At 45.5% G+C, this 22,500-nt stretch overlaps 1 protein-coding gene across 1 annotated transcript in view; it reads right to left on the bottom strand.

Annotated features, from left to right (window-relative positions):
• The window catches only part of LOC145417459 (organic cation transporter protein-like), a 330,895-nt gene that overhangs the window by 240,782 nt on the left and 67,613 nt on the right, over positions 1 to 22,500 (bottom strand). Inside the window, exon 2 of the mRNA XM_080286154.1 lies at positions 3,850 to 4,063. Coding sequence (XP_080142280.1) covers positions 3,850 to 4,029 — 180 coding nt within the window. The 5' untranslated portion in view covers positions 4,030 to 4,063. The remainder of the gene's footprint in view (positions 1 to 3,849; positions 4,064 to 22,500) is intronic.

Raw genomic sequence — 22,500 nt, 5'->3', positions numbered from 1 at the left:
GGTAACGAGGAGATGGCCGGTAGCCGCTCTGAAGGTCCCCTTGAGTCGGCCTGTAGCCGTTCCCTCCCCCAGGCCACGGCCAGTAGCCGGGCCTTAGTGACAGCTGGTAGCCGCGCCCCTAGAAGGCCATGGCCAGTAGCTGGGCCTTAGTGACAGCCGGTAGCCATGCCCCTAGAAGGCCATGGCCAGTAGCCGGGCCCTACAGCAGGAGACGGCCGGTAGCCGATCCTCTGTTAGGTGATGACTCCTGCCCACCAACCTACGACCCAGAGGAAGACCCCAACCCGGAGGAGTATTGGAGAGGCCCTGTAACTACCACTGGGCTCTTCTCACTACAGCCGTTTCCTGAGAGGACCCGCCTGATGGACCCTGACGGAGGCCGACGCCGCAGCCCACTCCTGATGGCGTCCCAACCACCAGAGAATGCAGCCCCCGGGACCTCCAGACCGCCCCCAGGACCCCCGGGGGAGACATCCCTTCACCCCGGCGCCAGAGATCTTCGTCCTTCATCAGGCGCCTGAGCGAGAGGTTCAGGCAGCTGTTCGGCCCCAGCCCTGAGGGCCAGACTCCCGCCCCAAGCCCTGAAAGTGTGGGACCCTTCGCCACCAGCAGCCCCGGACGAGAGAGAAGGCTCTTGCAGTGATCCCGTGGCCCCTGAAAACGGAGGCCCCTGGCGGAACTCAGCCCCGTCAGTAGTGAGGCTGAGTCATTCCCGCCGCCCTTGTACCTGACCGCCAGTACGCTGTCCCGAAAGTGAGTGACAGTGAAAGGACAGTGTCCGTGACATAGTGAAGTAAGGGTAGAACAGTGAGTTATCAGAATATGGAAAGTCAGTGAGAAAAGCAACAGTAATAATATAAAAGAGAGGTGGAATAAGTAAGATAACAGTGAAACAGTGAACACGGCAAGGCAGTGAAATAAGTCTATCGCAAGTGAACACGTTACCATATAGTGACTCCGCCTCACATTAAGATCATACGGAGGCCCCAGTGCAAGAGTAATAATTAACGACACGACAGACAAACCAATTAGCCTGCAAGCAGTGAAAATAGTGCCACAAACTCCACCAGTATACAGAACCTACACTTTCCCAAAATGAGTGTTTAGCTTCTCTGTCCTAAATGCTATTCACCTTCCCTGATCTTGTCCTAAATAGTATCCTGTGCGATACTAACACCCGATATCTAAGCCTTAGAATTATAATTGTTCAGCATAACTGTATTTGTGACATCTGCCTGTTCCACTGTAGAATTTAGCAATACACATGTAAGGTCGTTGCCTTAAGTTTTTGTGTCCTGCCTCTGTCTTATTTGTCTAAGCTTCGGTCTAGAAAGGGAACCCAGCTACACACTAGGCGTTAAGGGGACGGGAAGCCGACCCAAAAACACCTAGCATTACAATAATAATAATAATTCCGTCATCCTATGAAAGGGGTTTCTTCCTTCAATACGCGAGAACTTTCCAGAAATAAGTATTGTACAGTCATCTGGTGGTAGCAAAAACAGAATATACCAAGCCGACAGTGTAGCACAGTTCTTTCACTTTAACTTGGCCTAATAGACACCTGTAAATCTTCAGTGCTCAGGTGTAAAAGTAAATTAGCAGTCATGAAGAACTGGTATGGAAAGAATGTAGTCCCGTAACCCTGTCTTTGCCTGCCAGTGAGCTCCGTGAAATAAGCCGCAAAAAGGGACGAGAATTTGGGCCGTGGGAGTAAAGAGAGTAGCGTAGTAGTGTTGCAACCTGAGGCTCATCTCAAAGTGAACGCGGTGCACTGCAGGATGATGATGCCTTCTTCTGTAGCTCCTCCTCCTCATTTCAGGGACTGAGAGAGAGAGAGAGAGAGAGAGAGAGAGAGAGAGAGAGAGAGAGAGATCGTACAACCCCAGTCTTGTGTCTGTTTCTTCACTGATGCAAAGAACATCGATTTTACTCGGCAGGAAATGATGGTGCTGGTGGTGATAGCTGTGATGAAGGTGGTGGTAACTGTGATGGTGGTAGCTGTGGTGGTGATAGGTGGTGGTAGTGATAGCTGTGATGAAGGTGATGGTAACTGTGATGGTGATGGTGGTAGCTGTGGTGGTGATAGGTGGTGGTGGTGATAGCTGTGATGAAGGTGATGGTAACTGTGATGGTGATGGTGGTAGCTGTGGTGGTGATAGGTGGTGGTAGTGATAGCTGTAATGAAGGTGGTGGTAACTGTGATGGTGATGGTGGTAGCTGTGGTGGTGATAGGTGGTGGTGGTGATAGCTGTAATGAAGGTGGTGGTAACTGTGATGGTGATGGTGGTAGCTGTGGTGGTGATAGGTGCTGGTGGTGATAGCTGTGATGAAGGTGGTGGTAACTGTGATGGTGATGGTGGTAGCTGTGGTGGTGATAGGTGGTGGTAGTGATAGCTGTGATGAAGGTGGTGGTAACTGTGATGGTGATGGTGGTAGCTGTGGTGGTGATAGGTGGTGGTGGTGATGGCTGTGATGAAGGTGATGGTAACTGTGATGGTGATGGTGGTAGCTGTGGTGGTGATAGGTGGTAGTGGTAGCAGTGGCGGTGATGGTGGTAGTGGTAGCTGTGGTGATGATGGTGGTAGTGGTAGCTGTGGTGATGATGGTGGTAGTGGTAGCTGTGGTGGTGATAGGTGGTGGTGGTAGCTGTGGTGGTGATAGGTGGTCTTGGTAGCTGTGGTGGTGAAGGTGGTAGTGGTAGCTGTGGTGGTGATGGTGGTAGCTGTGGAGGTGATGGTGGTAGCTGTGGTGGTGGTAATTGTGATGGTGCTTCGGTGCTGGTAGTTGTGATGAGAATGGTGGTGGTGGTGGTGGTAGTTGTGATGAGAGTGGTGGTGGTGGTGGTAGTTGTGATGAGAGTTGTGGTGGTGGTGGTGGTGGTGGTAGTTGTGATGAGTGGTGGTGGTGGTGGTAGTTGTGATGAGTGGTGGTGGTGGTGGCAGTTGTGATGAGTGGTGGTGGTGGTGGCAGTTGTGATGAGTGGTGGTGGTGGTGGTAACTGTGACGGTGGCTTCGGTGGTGGTGGTGGTAGCTGTGATGAGAGTGATGGTGGTGGTGGTGGTGGTGGTAGCTTTTGTGGTGGTGTTGATGGTGGCTGTGATAACTGATGGTGATGGTGGTGGTGGTGGTAGCTTTAGTGGTGGCGTTGATGGTGGCTGTGATAACTGATTATGGTGGTGGTGGTGGTGGTAGTTGTGATGAGAGTGGTGGTGGTAGTTGTGATGAGAGTTGTGGTGGTGGTCGTGGTGGTGGTAGTTGTGATAAGTGGTGGTGGTAACTGTGACGGTGGCTTCGGTGGTGGTGGTGGTGGTAGCTGTGATGAGAGTCATGGTGGTGGTGGTGGTAGCTTTTGTGGTGGTGTTGATGGTGGCTGTGATAACTGATTATGGTGGTGGTGGTGGTAGCTTTAGTGGTGGTGTTGATGGTGGCTGTGATAATTGATTATGGTGGTGGTGGTGGTGGTAGCTTTAGTGGTGGTGTTGATGGTGGCTGTGATAACTGATTATGGTGGTGGTGGTGGTGGTGGTGGTAGCTTTAGTGGTGGTGTTGATGGTGGCTGTGATAACTGATTATAGTGGTGGTGGTAGCTGTGATCGTTGATGGTGGTGGTGGTAGACGTAATGGTGGTGGGTCAGAAGCAGTTTTCACCTGGGCAAGTGTTCTGGGGCCCTACACGGCTGCAAAGCACTTGCTCCAAAGTAAAGCGTGGCTCAGAGAAGGCCCGACAGGGCACAGAGGCTCTTGTGACACACTGGATAAAATATATACACCTACGGTATCTCACTGTTTAACTCTGTCAATTTATATATGTGTCTATCTACACAAACAAAACTACCCGACAGTCACCTGTGCCCATCCAAAGTCCATTTTATAAAGACAGGTGAGTATGGGGTGTTCGACTGAATCTTCCAGTAGTGCCCGTCGTTCCCTGGTCTTGGAGGGCTGTATTATGACAGACGGGGGGCCGTCCGGCGTGGTGGGGAGTAACACATTCTCTCGCTCCTGCACTCCCGCGTACTTCACCATCCTGACGGCGATGTCCTTGATGCACCTTCTCGCGCTGCTGAAACAAGAAGACTAGCATTAATGTTCATCAACTTCACCAGTGTTACCAATGTTCTGCCAATACTCTCCCAGTCCAACACATAATACAACTTCACCCGACACAGACAGAGGGCTGGTACTACAATCCCAGACAGATCATCTTTTCATACTGAACAATCTCCATCAACATACTCATATCCCACACCAAGCCCTCTTCCTCCCATCATCCCCAGACATCACCTGTTCCCCAAACCTCGCCCCACTATATCCTGGAGAGTGGTCAAAACCCTTGGATCTGATCACCTTCCACTCATCATCATTACCAAAACCAGAATCACCCCGGCTGGCCACAGACACACATACACTAATTATAAGAGAGCCAACTGGGAGGCCTTTGTAACTGAAACAGAACAACATCTCGAAACACTAAACAGTACACCCATCACAAACATCAACACCGCTGTGCACACTTTCAATACAATTCTACAAAACACAGACAAAGAACACATCCCTAGAGGCAACAGAAAGAGACACAACCCCAACTTCACACCAGAAATTCAAGGCCTCATCAGACAACGGGACACACTGCGAAACTCCCCAACACCCCATACACAAGACACCGTACAACAAATACAAGAACTCAACACTCAGATAAACAATAAAATATCAGAACAGCAAACACTAAACTGGAAAAATTATCTCCAAACACTTGACCACAAAACAAACACCAGTAAACTCTACAAAACACTAAACAGCATCACACTCTCCAACAGCAACACCACAATCACATGCTGCCATCACAACAACAGACACCATACCTTCAAACAAACAACAAGCAAACATTCTCATCAATCACTTTTCACATGTCAGCCATCTAAACCCCTATCGCAACGACCGACGTATCATCCGAAGTAAGAAACAGTTTCCCACAGACTCAGACTACGCACCTTTCACTTACAACCAGACGAAGCACATCATCAGCAACCTTAAGCACTCATCTGCCTGTGGACCAGACAACATAAACAACATTCACCTTAAACACCTTGGACCAAAAGGCATACAAGCACTCACCAACATATCAAACTACAGCTTCTCACACAACATAATACCCACCATCTGGAGGCATGGCATTATCATCACTATCCCTAAACCCAACAAAGACCCCACGTTACCTTTCTCACACCGCCCCACCACACTCCTCTGCACCCCCTCTAAAGTCACTGAACGACTGGTACTACAACTAGTTACACCTCACACTCCCCTAGCCCAATCACAAAATGCCTTTAGGCCACTACACTCCACAAACACCCTTCTTACAGACCTTACACAGAGAGTTTTTGATGGCATGAATTCAGCTAGGCCACCACACAAAACACTCCTAGTCACACTAGACATTAGCAAAGCTTTTAATGCTATCCCCCGCCACAATCTCACAAACAAAATACTCAACACAAACATGCACAATAACACAAAAAGATGGTTGGCAAACTACTTAGCAGGAAGATGTGCACATGTAACATCTGCCGGTCAGTCTTCGAACATCAGAAACTTCACAAATGGCGTCCCCCAAGGATCTGTTTCGTCCCCTACATTATTCAACCTATACATGCACGACATACCCACACCCACACACAACAGATACACATAGCTTCCAATGCAGATGATATAACACAGGCATGTACACACCAAAACGCAAACACAGCTGCACACATCCTCCAACCTTACCTCAACACACTACACGAATGGTTCACCACAAACAGGCTCAAAATAGCCCCAGCCAAATCTACAGTGACCCTTCTCACAAACTGGACAGCAGAACATAGTCACATTCCACACCTCACCATAAACAACACTCAACTACCACACACACACACACACACACACAATCCTTGGTGTAACATACATCAGTGTCATTTAAACAACACATCACAAACATTAAAAATAAAATAACACCAAGACTCAGTGCCTTGAGGTCACTTGCCCATACAACATTCGGACACAACAAAGAAACCACCACCACAGTATACAAACAATATATACGTTCAGTGCTGAATTATGCAAGCCCTGCTTGGGCTCCTAACCTCAATAAAACACACTACAACACTCTACAGACCACACAGAATAAGGCCTTAAAAATAATCACAGGCTGCACAGCTACTACACCCACAGACCACCTACATCAAGAAACCACAGTCCTCAAAGTCAAGGATCACCTAGACATGAGAGGCACCCAAATTCTTGCTGCAGCCTCCACAAACCCACAACATCCACCACACTACATGAGAGCACATCCACCCACACCAAGGAACATCAAAACAACACCCAGCACACGATATCATACACAAATACAGTCATCTCTCCCCCCCACCCCCCGCCCGCCTCAGACCAGCTTCCAGAAGCATATCCACACTCAAATCACTCGCCGCTCCATTCAGTCATTTAAAGACAACTCACAGCTGCATGCACGGCCTCCTGATATCCACCCTTCTGAATACTATCTCCCTCGTGAGGACAGGGTCCACCTGGCCAGGCTGAGATTTGGGCATCATCCAGCCCTCTTCAAGTTACCAGAAGAGGCTGGATGACTCCGTCGCAGATGCCTGTCCAGAATGTGACACAGCACCCCATACTATTAAGCACATTATGGAAGACTGCATTGCACACAATCACCGACGCCAACAACACAACATACACTCCTGGAGAGTTCTGTGGGAAAGCCCGGTCTCGGCCATGGCCTTCCTTAGGGACTCGGAGCTGTTCGGCCAGACTGCCTAGGGAACAACTACTAATACTGCTGCTTCACCAATGTTACCAACATTCTGCCAATACTCTTCCAGTCCAAGACATAATACAACTTCACCAGTGTTACCAACATTCTGCCAATACTCTTCCAGTCCAAGACATAATACCGTCAAAGTTACAATCGAGGTTGTACACTAGTTCAGCTCTGCGTACGAATACATCTGGTAAAATTCATATAGGAACTGATTTTTCTGAGTTGTAATGAGAGGGAACTGATATGATGCAGGGACAAATGAATGGAATTTTCTGGGTAGTATACAAACGAGAGGATGGCTACGAACAGTGGCTGAGATTCACAAACACGCTTACGACCAATAACCTATCGTAACCGATTTTTTTTTTATATGAAAGAGAAGGAAACCATCAAAACTGGACCGTAACCGCCAATACACTGATTAAAAAACAAATTTCGATGAATACCCTGTCGAAACTACGATTCATTTGTGCAGGCTGTATGATACCGACAACACCACGGTCAGCCCTAGGGGTGTGGCTGATTAAATTTACATTTTAACTAATCAGACTAAGACCCAAAACTGAGGTAAGATACTGCTGAAGGCCAAGAAGGAACAGGTACAATATGGCAGGTAAACGTAAACAGGCCAATGCAGGATGAAACAACTGCGTAACATAAATAAATTCACAGGGAAGGACACTTGAATGGGAAGTACAAATACAAAACAAAACACGTTCTGGTACCTAGAGGCGGATATACAAGGAGGATAATGAGGCTTCACCTCAGGCCCCACGTTTGTAGGGAAGCCCCAGATAAATACGAGCATTACAGTGGCAACAAGTGAAAATAATATGGCAACATTTACTTTTGTGATCTGTGATACTGTGACATACGGCAATACCCCACCAATGTATGTATCATCATCATCAGCATCATCATCATAATGGGGCAAAAGCCGCGGGAAGCACAGTCTCACACCCTTCGACTCCACCCAAATGGGTCTCTTCGTGTAAACCTCCAGGCAGCGGCTCTCCCCCCCCCCCTCTCTCTCTCTAAGTATCTCTCGATTGAAGTGATCGACCTCCTCCGGCCATGAATTCTGTGGCTTTCCCCTTGGTGTCCTTCACTCCGGGTTAACTCTCAGATATTACCCTGCGTGCAGGATAAACCCCAGGAAAATGGGTCACGTGTCCACTTACACTGGTTTACAAAAAATTTGAGGCAAGCATGAAATTAGGTGTTCTAACCTAATTTTGGGGTGCTGATTTCAGATTCGAAATCCGTTTTCACTCATCACCTCTAGTTTTTGAGATATACATGTATACATGTATGTACTTGTATACATATAGGCCTAGACCCAAAATATTCGTCAAAAATCCATTTACCGTCCTATTTTCTTGGAACTTGGTTTAAAACGCGCGCCACAACAAGCTCAAACATATCAAGCACTATACGCAGAAGGACTGGGGGTCTAGGAGCACTTTCGTGCCTGGGAAACACAGTGCCCAGGAAAAACCTCTGGTGGACATGAACAAGATGCTTCTTCCCCCTCTTCATATCAAGCTTGGCCTTATGAAGAATTTCATGAAGCCCATGGACAAGGATGACGCTGCATTCCAACACCTGTGCACTCTGTTCCCAGCTCTCAGTTCTACTAGGCTCAAGGAGGGCATCTTCATCGGACCTCAGATCCGGGAGGTGCTGAAGGATGAGGTATTCGAGGGGAAGCTCACCTTGAAGGAATTGAGAGCATGGGAAGCATTTAAGGTACTCTGCCATGGCTTCCTTAGTAATACACAGGCACTAGATTACCAAGAGCGTGTCGAGAGGTTGTTGCAGGCTTATCAGAATCTGGGGTGCCGAATGTCTCTCAAGATTCACTTTCTCCACTCCCACCTCAACTTTCCCCAGAACCTCGGAGCAGTAAGTGACGAACATGGGGAAAGGTTCCACCAAGATATTACAAAGATGGAGAGCAACTACCAAGGCAAGTGGAACCCCAGCATGATGGGGGACTTCTGCTGGATGCTCCTGCGCGACATCCCGGAGGCAAAGTACACCAGATCGTCCAAAAAAACTCACCTCTGACTGTCTGTAGTACTATGGTGTGTATATATGCTTATATCCAAGTAATGGTAATATTTATTTCTGTCAGTGTTCTGTGTCTGTTTTGTTTCGTTCTGTAATATGCCATTTTAATATATGAAATAAACTCATTATAAATATATGCATTATAATAAAAAACGGGATATGTGAAAGCAAAAAAACTAGAGGTGATAGAGCAAAACTGTTTAGAAATTTGAATTAAGCATATCAAAATTAGTCAAAAACACCTATTCACATGCTTGCCTCAGATTTTTTTTTTCTTTGTACACCAGTGTTATCTGGAGTTGGTGCTAACGTATTATGTGGATAACAGACCTTGACTTAGTGTCTTAGGCACCCGCCTGTACAATCAAAGACAAAAGTGGTGTCCTGAAATTTGGTGAAAAAACCTGCTGAAAGACTCAAGTTCTGGTGAGCTCTGCTCTGTGTCAAACAGACGGTTGGTAGCACTGACATGGGCTGCCATCTGCTCCTGGTGAAGAGCCTGTGGATGCAAACATAGTTTTGATAACTAGGCGAAATAGTAACTATAAATAGTTGTGTTTTTCCCACTGCTAATTTTACATGCTTTAATATGAAGTTTCTCATCTGTTCTCTTTTTTAAGACCATGTCATAAATACTTCATCCCGAGTACGTGTTCAGTTACCGTGATTTTTCTCTATTGATGTGAGCACCTGTGTGGCAAAGTACCATGATACACTACTGAAGTATTGAAAAAGCTTTGTAACATAAATATAACAAAGGAGAATACTTTACTCTCGTTGTTTTATTTCCCCGAAAACGAAGCCCGAATTTTGAAAACCTGGCACTTATATATTTCTTTTCGTCGTTTTAAATGACGCTGCTACAAACCTGAGTAAATTCTTGCCTCCTGAAATGTTCGACATATACTGTAGTTTTAGCCAAGCACTTGTTTGCTTGTGTCAGTCTCTATTTTGGCGGAAATTTAATGACACAAGAGTGAGAGCAGTGGAAATGAGTTATTTGAGAGGAGCCTGTGGAGTCACATGGAGAGACAGACTGACAAATAAGGATGTGAAAGAGCGTTGTGGTGTGGATGGGGATGTGATAGGAAGCGTTAGGAGAAATACACTGAGGTGGTTTGGCCATGTGGATAGGATGGAGAGTGAGAGACGAGGAGAGTGTATGTGAGTGAGGTGGAGGGGGAGAGAGGGAGGGGAAGGCCAAGGATGAGATGGAGGGATGGAGTGGAGAGGTATATGAGAGAGGAGGGTGTGAACTGGGAGGAGGGCAGTGAAATGGCGGGGGACAGGGTGACGTGGAGGCGATTTGTTTGTGGCCACCCCGTATGGGATTAAGGCGACTGGCAATAGATAGACAGATCGATGTATTAACTTATTCTACATCAGCCATCCAAGCTCTGAGACAGTCCCCATTCCAAGATACGATCATGAATTATCCCCCTTGGAAAACGCACTACCACCACATTTAAATAAGTCATCTATAACCCGTACCGTACTGGCCAAAACACACACACACACACACACACACACACACACACACACACACACACACACACATACCCCTCTATGCTGGCCGATTTTGGATTTTTTTTTCCTGGGTAAATGGGGTTAATATACCAACATAAGATCCCTGGCACTGATGAAAGTAGTCACTAAAGCCAGATATTTGCTTGAATCGAGTCAGGTTGGTGCCACTCTACCTCTGAAATGTTCGAGGTTACTGAGACAGCAGAGCGGCTGTGAGCTTGTGAATCGACTTTGGATATTTTTTTCCGGCTAAATGGGCTTAATACATTAATATAAGATCCCTGACACTAATAAAAGTAATTGTCAAAGCCAGAAACTTGGTTGAATCGAGTCAGGTTGATGCCATTCGACCTCTGAAATCTTCATGGTTACAGACAGAGCAGCACGGCTGTGAGCCTGTGATGATTCACTCGCCTCCCGTGCTCCTAAATCAGTGCTGTAGGCATAGCAGAGAAATGTCTGAAGTTAGCGAGACACGATATTACCTTCCATTTTACTTCGGTTGCTTGCAATGACTTCTCAATGCCGCAGGATGTAGAGCTACGTCACAGGCATTTTTGAAGGGGCCGTAGATCTATGTCACCGGCGTTTCTGAAGGGGACAGATCTAAGTCGATAGCATTGTACGGGATAATGATAATCGAATGTTTTGTTATGAGTGGCGACATGAATCTCACAGGGTGGTGTTAGAACAAACAACCAAGAAGACCCAAGTCTACGCACAACTATTCGTGTGTTTCATTCTAAGTGCACTTCACCTCTTACGAAATAAGCACAAGGTGCTACCTTGCACTGTTGTGATTATTTCCTGGTCCTGTATTGGTGTGGTAACACTAGGGAGACCCAAACAATGGCCACTGACTGTTGTGCTTTCCTCCCACAAGTGCCTAATTCACCTTTCTACTGTTCTACTCACACCTAATGTTTCCACTCTCTATTCGGGATTCTTTCCTCCTAAATAAAAGTATATCATGTCCTCTCTCATCTTCCCAGTAACTGGATGCATGTTGTTTGCCCTCTCCGTACCAAGGTTCATACTAGGTCTGCCTGACGTTTTGTAGTAAGGTGCAAGATGTGACGGCCTGGTGAACATCGCCTGGACAAATATGGTTCATATTTCGTTTATCGGACGCAGCAGCTCTCGCACATGGATGATAAGGCTTCAGAATATCCTGAGTACGTTTATACTGTCATCCCATCAGTGGCACACACGAAGTTGAGGAAAGTCAGGTTACCCTCATGAATGGTCTAGACCAGTGGAGCTGCCATCGACCCAACCATGAAACAGTGTTGTATGAAGTGCTTACATAATTTATTCAAGTAAAATTAGTTACTCTGCTGAAAGTCTATTGGAGTAAAAGTACAAAGTTAAGTTTGCAGTTGGTCAAGAAAGTACAACTAAAAAAGAAACATGCTAAAGAGTAACTTTTTTTTTTTTTTTTTTTTTTTTTACGTGTCCAACTCTGGGCAAAGGATTCAGGGCCTATTCCCAAGTCCCAGTAGTCCTCGTTGGGGCCCAGTAGTCCTCCTACATCTCCACATGTCACCACTTCGGCGCAAACACCCACCATCCATATTGAATACATGCTAGGGCTGTCTCATACAGGACTGGTGTAAGGGTATTAGCGGGGGTACTTTTATGACATGTCGGCGGGTCATCTGGTAGATCAGAAAAGTCTGCTTTTTAAGAAATTCAAATCCTTAAACTGCTCCCTGCCCCAGCCGGGATTCGAACCTGGGTCCATTAGGACTGCAGGCCGCCTCTCTACTGATTCTGCCAATGTCCTGAAAATACAGGGTAAATTTCAAAAATTCACCAGTTTATTAACAGTATCCTTTAAAATATGATAGGTGAAGAGAGAGCATGATAAGTGGAATAGCCAGAATCGTTATAGCTGCAATTAAGACCCACATGTGTTCTTTAATTTCTGATGTTCAGTGATTTCTTGCATCAGAGATATAACAGGTTTTGGGATGAGCTGGGTGAAGTAGTGGGAGAAATGCCCAGGAGCTATAAAGTGATCGTGATGGGGGATATGAATGGAAGAGTAGGCACTGGTCTTGAAGATGACATAATGGGTTGTAGTGGAGTACCAGGAGAAAATGATAATGGGAATCGACTAAAGAATATGTGTCAGGAGAGGAGGTTGTGCATTTGTAACTAGTATTTCAAACACAAAGATGCACATATATATACATGGTATAGAGGAAACGGGGATCGTGTTGAAAGAAGCCTGATTGATTACGTGCTCGTAGAGAGGTCGATGATAGGAATGGCTGCTGATACGAGGGCTGTGAGAGGACAATGTGGAGATCTGTCAGATCATATGATCGTGGTATGCAAGATCAAGCTGAGAGGAGTAAGGTGGATCAAGAGAGAGAGGAGCAGTCAGGGAGAAAGACTGAAAGTTGAGAAGCTGAGGATCAAAGAAATGGCAGATGATTATAGGACCAAGGTAGAGGACGAGTTAGAATCAGTGAACTGGAATGGATTGGATCTGGACAGCCTGTGGAATGCACATAGGGATTGCTTAGTTAGGGATACTAAAGTGGTGTGTGGCGTGGCAAGAGTATCAACAAAAAAGAAGGGTACGGCATGGTGGGATGAGGGGGTTAAAGAGCGGTGGAGGAAAAGAGGAAGAAGTGGCTAAAGTGGTTACAGGACAGGGGTTCAATTGAAATAAGAACTGAGTATATCGAGAGCAAGAAGCACGTAAAGAGACTAGTGAAGAGGAAAAAGAAGGAGGTAAATGATGATCTGGGAAGAAAAATGAAAGCGAACTACTCTGAAAGTAGGAAGTTATTCTGGAAAGAGGTGCGGAAACGTGGAAGTGAAAGCGGAAAGAAATGTGATGGTGTGAAGGATGCAGGTGGTAGGTTACTAACCCACGGAGATGAAGTAAGGACCAGATGGAAAGAATATTTTGAAAGCCTGATGAATGGGATTAGAGAGAGCAGAACGGCTGTAAACATGATTGGTTTGGGGGATGTGCAGAGAAGGCATGCAGTGCCAGGAGACGTGACACTCGCACAGGTGAAAAGCTCAGTGAAACGGCTGAAAAATGGGAAAGCAGCTGAGGTTGATGGGGTGTATGCAGAGATGCTTAAGCGTAGTGGACAGAGTGGAATGAAGCGCTTGTTGGAGATATGTAGGAAGGCATGGATGAGTGAAACTGTGCTTGCAGAGTGGAAAAAGGCTGTGATTGTACCCCTGTACAAAAATAAAGGTGAGCGAAGTGAATGCAAGACTTATCGTGGCATAAGTTTATTGAGTATGGTAGGGAAGGTATATGTAAGAATCATTATAGAGAAAGTAAGAGAGATATCAGAAATCCTAGTGAGTGATGAACAGGGTGGCTTTAGGAGTGGCAGATGATGTGTGGATCAAGTATTTGCAGTGAGACAGATAGCAAAGAATGCTTGTGAGAAGGACCATAAGGTATTTATGGCATTCATGGATCTGGAAAAGGCATATGACAAAGTAGACAGAGAGGGACTGTGGAAAGTTTTGCGCATGTTTGGTGTAGATGGTACGCTGCTAGGTGCCGTTAAGAGTTTTTATGATGGTAGCGAAGCTTGGGTAAGGGTTAAAGGGCATCTAAGTGAATGGTCCACAATCGGTGTGGATGCGTGACAAGGTTGTGTGATGTCCCCATGGTTGTTCAATACATATATGGATGGGGTGATGAGAGAAGTAAAAACACGAGTAATGGAGAGAGGGATGGCGTTGGTAATGAATGGTTATAGATGGAATATCTCAAATTTGTTGTATGCTGATGATGCAGTACTGCTTGCAAGTACCGGACAAGAACTTGGTAGACTACTGTAGAGTTTTGCTGATGTCTGTGAGCATCGTGCCTTGAGAGTAAATGTTAAGAAGAGTAATGTGATGGTTACTGAGAGAGAAGGTGACTCCCAGTGTGATGTCACAGTGAATGGAGAAAGACTGAAATTGGTGAGAGAGTTCAAATACTTGGACACAGTGATAGAAAAGAGAGGAAAATGTGCAAAAGTTGAAAGCAGAGTAACACAAGGAAGAAAAGTAGCTGGTGCAATGAAGGCCTTGATAAGAAACAGAGGCTTGAGTGTTGCAGCTGCACGAGGCTTACATGAGGGAGTGTTAGTGCCAACTTTAACATATGGGTGTAAGACTATGGTGTGGCATGAAAATGAAAAGTCAAGAGTATGAGCAATGGAGATGGGACTGCTGAGGAATGTATGTGGAGTACAAAGGGTGGACAGGATACGAAATAATGTGATTCGTGAAAGGTGTGGGGTAAGGAAGTCTGTGGACACCAGAATCGAAGAGAGTGTCCTGAGATGGTATGGTCATGTGGAAAGAATGGATAACAACAGAGTGGTGAAAAAGGTATACCTGAGCTAATTTGAAGGAGGGAGGAGGCGAGGTAGGCCAAGGAGAAGGTGGAGAGATATGGTGGATGAGTGTTTGAGGAAGAGAGGTTTGGAAATCGGTGAGGTTAGGGAACTGACAAGAGATCGAGCTGGCTGGATGAATGTTATGAGAAGTGCATGATCAGGGATTTTGGCACCCCTTGTGAGCAAGGCAGAATCCGGACTAACTCAATCGGATACGTTTGATTGAAGCTGCAGAATGTGGTGAATGTTTTTGGCGTATCCGGTGGAGCCAGGATTCCGGGGGCTTGAATGATGAGTAAATGGAAGTGTGGCCTATTTGGACCGGGCAAGTTTGTGCTGTCTGGACACTGTTGCTCCTCACCCTGCCCTTGGGTGGGAAAGGAGGTCCGGATGATGATGATGATGATGATATATATATATATATATATATATATATATATATATATATATATATATATATATATATATATATATATATATACTATATATATATATATATATATATAATAAAGGCCAGTGTATGTTTGTTACCCATAAACTCGGCTTCCTCAGGGTCTACCCCCACATATGATACATATTCTAAATCAGCATGATCCACGGAGTGTTTTGGTATATAATTTATTAGGATTAACAGTATGTTGAAAAGTTGACCGAAGGCCCAATCAGCTGGAGTTAGCGGGAAAAAACCGCCCTGCGGGTGGACTTTTTCGGCTAGTATATATATATATATATATATATATATATATATATATATATATATATATATATATATATATATATATATATATATATATAATGAATCCCTGACAACATCCATTTCCTTCACCCAACTGTGAATTTACTAGATGAAAAATTACTCACCAACGGTTTGTAAATAACAACATGTAAGTCACGATGTTGTGGTACTGTAAATAAATGAGTACATGAATATAAAACTTGTTATGCTAGATGTTTAAGGGGCGGCTTCCCGTCCCTAGAACGCCTAGAGTGCAGCTGGGTTCCCTTTCTAGACCGGAGCTTAGACACAGTAAGAGAGGAACAGGGTATAAGACCACAGGGCGATAACCTTACACATGTATTGACAAATTCAGTACTGCAGAACAGGAAGACTTATACACAATACACTGATCAAAATTAATACATGGGCTGGCAGGTGGTTTTGGAGTATCTCCCAGGATACTAGTCAGACAGGAGTCTTAATTTAGGTTTGGGAAATACACAGCTTTTACAGTCACTGCACGAGAGGCTCTTTTACCAAAGGAGGCGATACACAAGTGCCATAAGTTAAAGGACATTTGTTCTGGCACTGACTCTAGTTCTAGCTCTTAGGATGATACTGGGAATTATGTCACGGTTCTCTGATTCTGGGCTTACACAATATGGCTGTGCACTGATACTGAATTATGGTAATAATACTGGGGGTTTGCCTTCGGCCACGCCCGGTATTTCAAACCTAAGTATTATGGCAGGAATGAACCATCCTTGATCAGCTGGAGTTTACATTCACCTCCCAGCTGCTGCCGGAGACCTGTTCCATCACGATGCGTGTGGTCGTACCTGTGCCTTTCGTACTCTTCACTCTTGATGTATTACGCTCTTTCACTTCAGCGTCCTTACCCAACATAATGATTATCAGTGAATGTTAGGCAAATAACCTAATTAAATCTTCCTTCATACCTTCTCGAAAGCTGTCATTACCCACATAACAAACAAGGTCAATCACCCTTTATGCCTGTGTTCTACAATGAAAGAAGAGATACCGAATGCACATAGCTGGTACAGTACATGCACTACTATTCACTCGATCTCTCTATTTCAATAATTTCCAATGTAGTATTGTCCACAAATACAGTGTAATACGCGACGTTACTCTTCACCCGTTGTTTTGGCGTCCTACATGGAGACTGAGCGGCGTACTAATCCCACAAGAGGCGCATTCTTGACCATGGGAGTGCAACTCATATTTTTCTCGATTGACGAAATTTTGACTTCAAGCGAATACATTACCAATGTAGCTCGAATTAGTTGCTAACTTTTTAAATGTTAATTTGAACTGTCGAAAAAACAAGTCCATATCGGAGGATTTACTATAGTGAAATGTTGACGCTCGGTAGGACTCTCTCTCTCTCTCTCTTTCTCTCTCTCTCTCTCTCTCTCTCTCTCTCTCTCTCTCTCTCAACGTGCGCTGGCGGGGTATACTGCTTAGATGGTTGCGTGGTCTAGAGATGCTGGTTACTGGGTCAGGTCGCGCGTCTGTCGACATTAATTTTGTCTCCACTTTTAGGGTGCATGCCTTCAAACTGACCCATGACGGGAATAAAAATGTAACGTGTAATGCCTGCTTTGTACAGCAAAAGTAACAAACTAAAAGTACGATATGTGTGAGAAAAAATTACTTCAGTAAAGGTAAAGGTATTCATAATTCAAAATACTTCCAAAGTACTCCAATATTCATAGTTTAAGTGACGAAGTAATACTACTTCGTTATTAGCCACCTTTGGAAACTGGTTGTACTGGATTACATGTTACCTGTATGTATGTACGTATGTATGTACTATACGTGCTTCAAAGCAGAATTTGCCTCAGGCCCCTGGTGCTGCTATAGTCCGCAATGGAGGGTACCATAAAATCGAACAAAATTATTTCGTTTTCTATGATGCCTTTCACTGCCTGTTTTCCCATTATACTGAAGTATAAACTATAGTATTTTGTGGGATTACGAGTAAGACCCCCCCCCACCCATGCTTCGGGGATACCACTGCTATCATACCCACTCTGGCCAAGGCGGTTACATACAGTCGTCACTCTATTCCCCAAACCCTCATTACCAAATCACCTGCCTCATCTCACTCCTTTTTCATTTAATTCGCCTCTCTATCAATGATGCCTCTTTGTATATATGTAACGTCTATCTCAGTCCAACTGGGGGTGATCCCACCACTTTATCTACTCGCCGCTCCTCACCTAAAAGTTACCTGGGCGATTTTAATGCCTCATCCGTCATTTGGCGGTTCCCGTGCTTCTCCTGCTGGTCATCGTCTCCATGACTTTGCCAATAACCATCATCTGTATCCATTCCCCACACCTCATCCACTCATGTTGGGGGAGGCTACTCGATCTCGTCCTTGGTAGCAACGTGGTACAACATGCTGTCACTGTTGACATTGTCCCTACTCTTATCTGCGACCACAATGCCATCCTTGCCACATATTCCATTCCCATATTACACTCCCAGCACCGCCATGTCAGGAAAAAGATTAATATCCCTATTCCGCTGCAACCCGCTTTCAAGGACATGCTCACCACCTAGTTTGCCAGTCATTCGTTCACCACATCTGCTCAACTTTACACCTCCCTAGTTACCGTACTACAAACTTTTTATGATCATTAAGTGCTGCAAGTCGGTCATATGAAAACCTCTGTTCGCCAGGTTGGGGAGTGGGTCAGGGATCGCTGTCTACAAACACAGTACACACTACAGTTCCTTTTCAAAATTAAAAAAGGAAAAATGGCACAATTGAATCTGGCCTCGGAGTCCCCGGAGGGGGGGGGACTATAAATTCCCCCACTATCCGCCCCTCTCCCGGTGACGAATCAGAGAGATGCCAGAAACCACTGTCTGACTCACTCCTTCTTCGTTTCTGCAACATTCGCGGCCTATCCTCTAACTTTCTCTCTGTCGAACATCATCTCTCCTCCTCTAAACCTCACCTTCTCTTCCCGTCAGAGACTCAGCTGTCTGAGGTAACTGACAGCAAACCCTTTTTTGTTTCCTCTTACTTTCTCTATACTCATTTCAAAGCCAAAGGTGGCTGTTGTGTATATGTACGGAACGATTTACCTTGCTCTCGTGTTCCTGAACTTGATTCTTCTGACTTCTCTACTCTCTGGCTTTGGCTTTCCTGTCATTCTCTAACTAAATATATCTGCGCTGTTTACTTATCTCCTAATTCTAATGACTATGAAAAATTCTTCGACTATCTTACTTCAACGATGGAACACATTCTATCCATTCCTCCTTTCTCTGAAATCTCCATTTCAGGAGATTTCAATGTTCACCACCACCTTTGGCTCTCCTCTCCTTTCACTGATCCATCTGGTGAACAAGCCTACATCTTTTCTATCCTTAATGACCTAAAGCAACTTGTACAGCACCCTACCCGTATCCCTAACCACCTTGGAGAGAGCTCCAACATACTTGACCTCTTTCTTACAACTAATCCTTCTGCTTGCACTGTTAATCTTTCCTCTCCATTGGGCTCCTCCGATCACAACCTAATTACCTTGACCTGTCCTATTGCTCCAGTACAGTCTGTGGACCCTCCAAAGAAACGTCGACTGTGGCACTTTGGAGCTGCGGATTGGGAGGCCCTCAGGCAGTACTTCTTTGATTTTCCCTGGAATGATTATTGCTTCCATGGACGGGAGCCATCTGAGTGTACATTGCACATTACGAAGGTTATTCTCTCGGGCATGGAAGCATACATTCCTTTCTCATATCCTTTGACTAATGCAAGAAAGCCTTGGTTTAATCACGCTTGTTCTAATGTTGTCCACAACAAGGAGGGGCCCTATAAAAGGTACCAGGACCAACCCACCCTTGAATCACATCTTGCTTATGTTTCTGTCTGGAATCGTGCTAAGTCTGTTCTTTGCTCTGCTAAAAATATTTTCATCCGTACTAAATGCTCTCAACTCTCTAACTCGAATTCTTCCTGCTCCTTCTGGCACCTTGCCAAAAACTTTTCTAACAACATTACCTCGTCATCCTTCCCTCCTCTTTTCTATTCTGATGGCTCTGTGGCTATTTCTACTTATAAAGCAGATCTCTTCACTCAGATTTTCTCCTCCAATTCCACTTTAGACAATTCCAGTGCTATTCCTCCATCACTTCCCACCTCTGACTTCCTCATGGCTGACATTTAAATTTCTTCAGCTGATGTATTTTCTGATATAACTGGCCTTAATACTAACAAGGCATATGGGCCTGATGGAGTCCCTCCTGTTGTCCTCAAGAACTGTGCTTCTGTGCTTACACCCTGCCTAGGTAAACTCTTTCGCCTTTGTCTGTCAACTTGTACCTTTCCTTCTTGTTGGAAGCTTGCTCTCATTCAGCCAGTCCCAAAGAAAGGTGACCATTCCCAGCCCTCTAACTATCGTCCAATTGCTTTAATATCCTGTGTCTCAAAAGTTTTCGAGTCAATTCTTAACAGAAAAATTTTATAGCATCTTTCCTATCGCAACTTCTTTCTGATCGTCAGTATGGGTTCCAGCAGGGATGCTCCACTGGCGATCTTCTCACCTACCTTTCAGACTCCTGGTCATCCTCCTTTCGGGACTTTGGCGAAAGCTTTGCTATTGCACTTGACATCTCAAAGGCTTTCGATCGAGTCTGGCATAAATCTTTAATTTCCAAACTGCCCTCCTACGGTTTCTATCCTTCTATCTGTGCCTTCATCTCTAGCTTCCTTTCTGGTCGTTCTGTAGTTGCTGTTGTAGACGGCCATCGTTCTTCTAGATTTGTCAACAGTGGTGTTCCTCAGGGCTCTGTCCTATCACTGACTCTCTTCCTTTTATTCATCAATGACCTTCTGAGCTGTACATCTAACCCTATCCACTCGTACGTTAATGATTCCACCCTTCACCTTTCCATTCGGTTCCCGCAACGTCCATCTCAGCAATTACTTCAACAAACAAGGGATGAGGCTATGGCAAACCTAATGTTTGACTTGGCTCGTATCTCTGACTGGGGTAAAAATAATCCTGTTGTTTGTAATGCATCAAAAACTCAATTTTTGCACCTATCAACCCGACAGAATCTTCCACAGGAGTACCCACTAATGTTTAATAATATCCAGCTCAATCCTGCATCATCCTTGAACATGCTTGGGGTTTCATTCACTCGGGATTTATCTTGGAAAGATCGTATAGCATCTCTTGTAAAATCTGCTTCCAAGAGATTAGGTGTGCTAAGCCGACTCCGTACCTTCTTTACCGGTGCACAGCTGTTGACTTTATACACGGGTTTTATTCGCCCCTGTGTAGAGTACAACTCTCATGTGTGGGGAGGCTCTCCACATACAGCTCTTCTCAATAGGGTGGAGTCAAAGGCTTTTCATCTCATCAACTCTCCTTCTCTTATTGGCTCCCTTCAATCTCTGTCTCTTGCCACACTGTTGCATCTTTACCTCTTTTCTATCACTACTTCAATGGTCGCTGCTCCTCTGAACTGTCCGCTTGCATCCCTCCACCTCTACAACGGGCGCATAGCACCCGTCTAGCATCAAACTCTCATCCCCTTTCTGTCCAATTCTCTAATGCAAGAGTTAACCGTTACTCCCAGTCCTTCATTTATGCAACAGGTCAAGTCTGGAAGTGTCTTCCTCTGTCTGTATTCCCTACTTCCTATGATCTCCAGTCTTTCAAACGCAGTGTGTCCAGGCATCTCAAAATGAATGGCTCTTGAATTTGGCTCTCTTTTGTATTGCTTTTGCTTTTTTTCTTGGGAGGAACGGTTTGGGGGCCCCTGGCCTTTGGTTCCTTCTTTCTTGCATAAAAAAAAACATGACAGCGAGGAGGAAGTTAGGAGAGCAGTGACCATGTACCGTGCTGACCGCAATGCTGACAACCTCCACTCCTATCTCACCACAGCCAGGTCCTCCCGTGACCTTAAACACAGTGTTCTCCAGGAGTATTGGCATGACTTTCTTCAGCATATTAACGCACACACTCCTCAATCTAAGGCTTGGCGGCTTGTTGAAAGAGTTATTCAATCACGCGAGTCCCCCTCCCCTCCTCTCCACCACAATCCTGTGGAATATGTCAACAACCTAGTTGACAAATGGTCCACCCATTCTCAGCTGACATCCCTGCCTCCCCCCATCAAGGCTCGCCTCTTGGCTGCTAGCGGAAACAGGCTAGCACATATTGCAGAGGCTCGCTCCACTCCCTCTCTCCTCGATGATCACCCCATCACCAGTGATGAGTTGCACCTTGCACTACTGCAAGGCACTGCAACTTCCCCGGGCGATGACGGGATCACCTACGCCACACTCAGACTCATCGATCAAGTCCCTGGCAATCCCCTACTCTCACTGTTCAACCTGAGCCTTTCCGAAGGTAGTCTCCCTGCAGACTGGACCCATAGCACCATCATCCCCACCCCCAAGCCTAATTCCTCTGATTTCCGTCCCATTTCCCTGACTTCCTGCATCTGCAAAGTCCTCGAGAGACTTCTTTTAGCAAGGCTCCACAATCTTCTTCAGGAGCAGCTCTCTCCCCATCTTTTTGGTTTCCTCCCAGGCCGAAGCACACAACAATGCCTTGCAGAATTACTCACTTACTTCACATCCTCCTCCTGTACAGCCTTCATTGACCTCAAAGCTGCATTTGACGTCGCAAACCGTGACGTCATCCTTGACGAACTTGCCCACCTGGGTGTATCTGGCCACCTGTTCTGCTGGCTGGAAAGCTACCTGTCTCATTGTCACTCACGGGTTCTGCTTTGCGGGGCGGTTAGTGGTTATCGACCCTTCAATCTTGGCACACCTCAGGGAATCAGGGATAGGACCTAAAAGACGAAGGAGTTTGTTCATAAGAAGACTGAAGAGAAAGGGGCTAAGTACCCCATACTTAGCCCCTTTCTCTTCAATCTTCTCATGAACAAACTCCTCCGTCTTTTAGGTCCTGTCCCTGATTCTT

Source organism: Coenobita brevimanus, chromosome 110 (genome assembly GCF_032717465.1).
Source record: "Coenobita brevimanus isolate Jiangsu-jjx chromosome 110, ASM3271746v2, whole genome shotgun sequence".
In the NCBI taxonomy this organism is placed as follows: domain Eukaryota; kingdom Metazoa; phylum Arthropoda; class Malacostraca; order Decapoda; family Coenobitidae; genus Coenobita; species Coenobita brevimanus.
The sequence above is the reverse complement of the archived record's forward strand: the minus strand, read 5'-3'. Positions and strand labels throughout refer to the sequence as shown.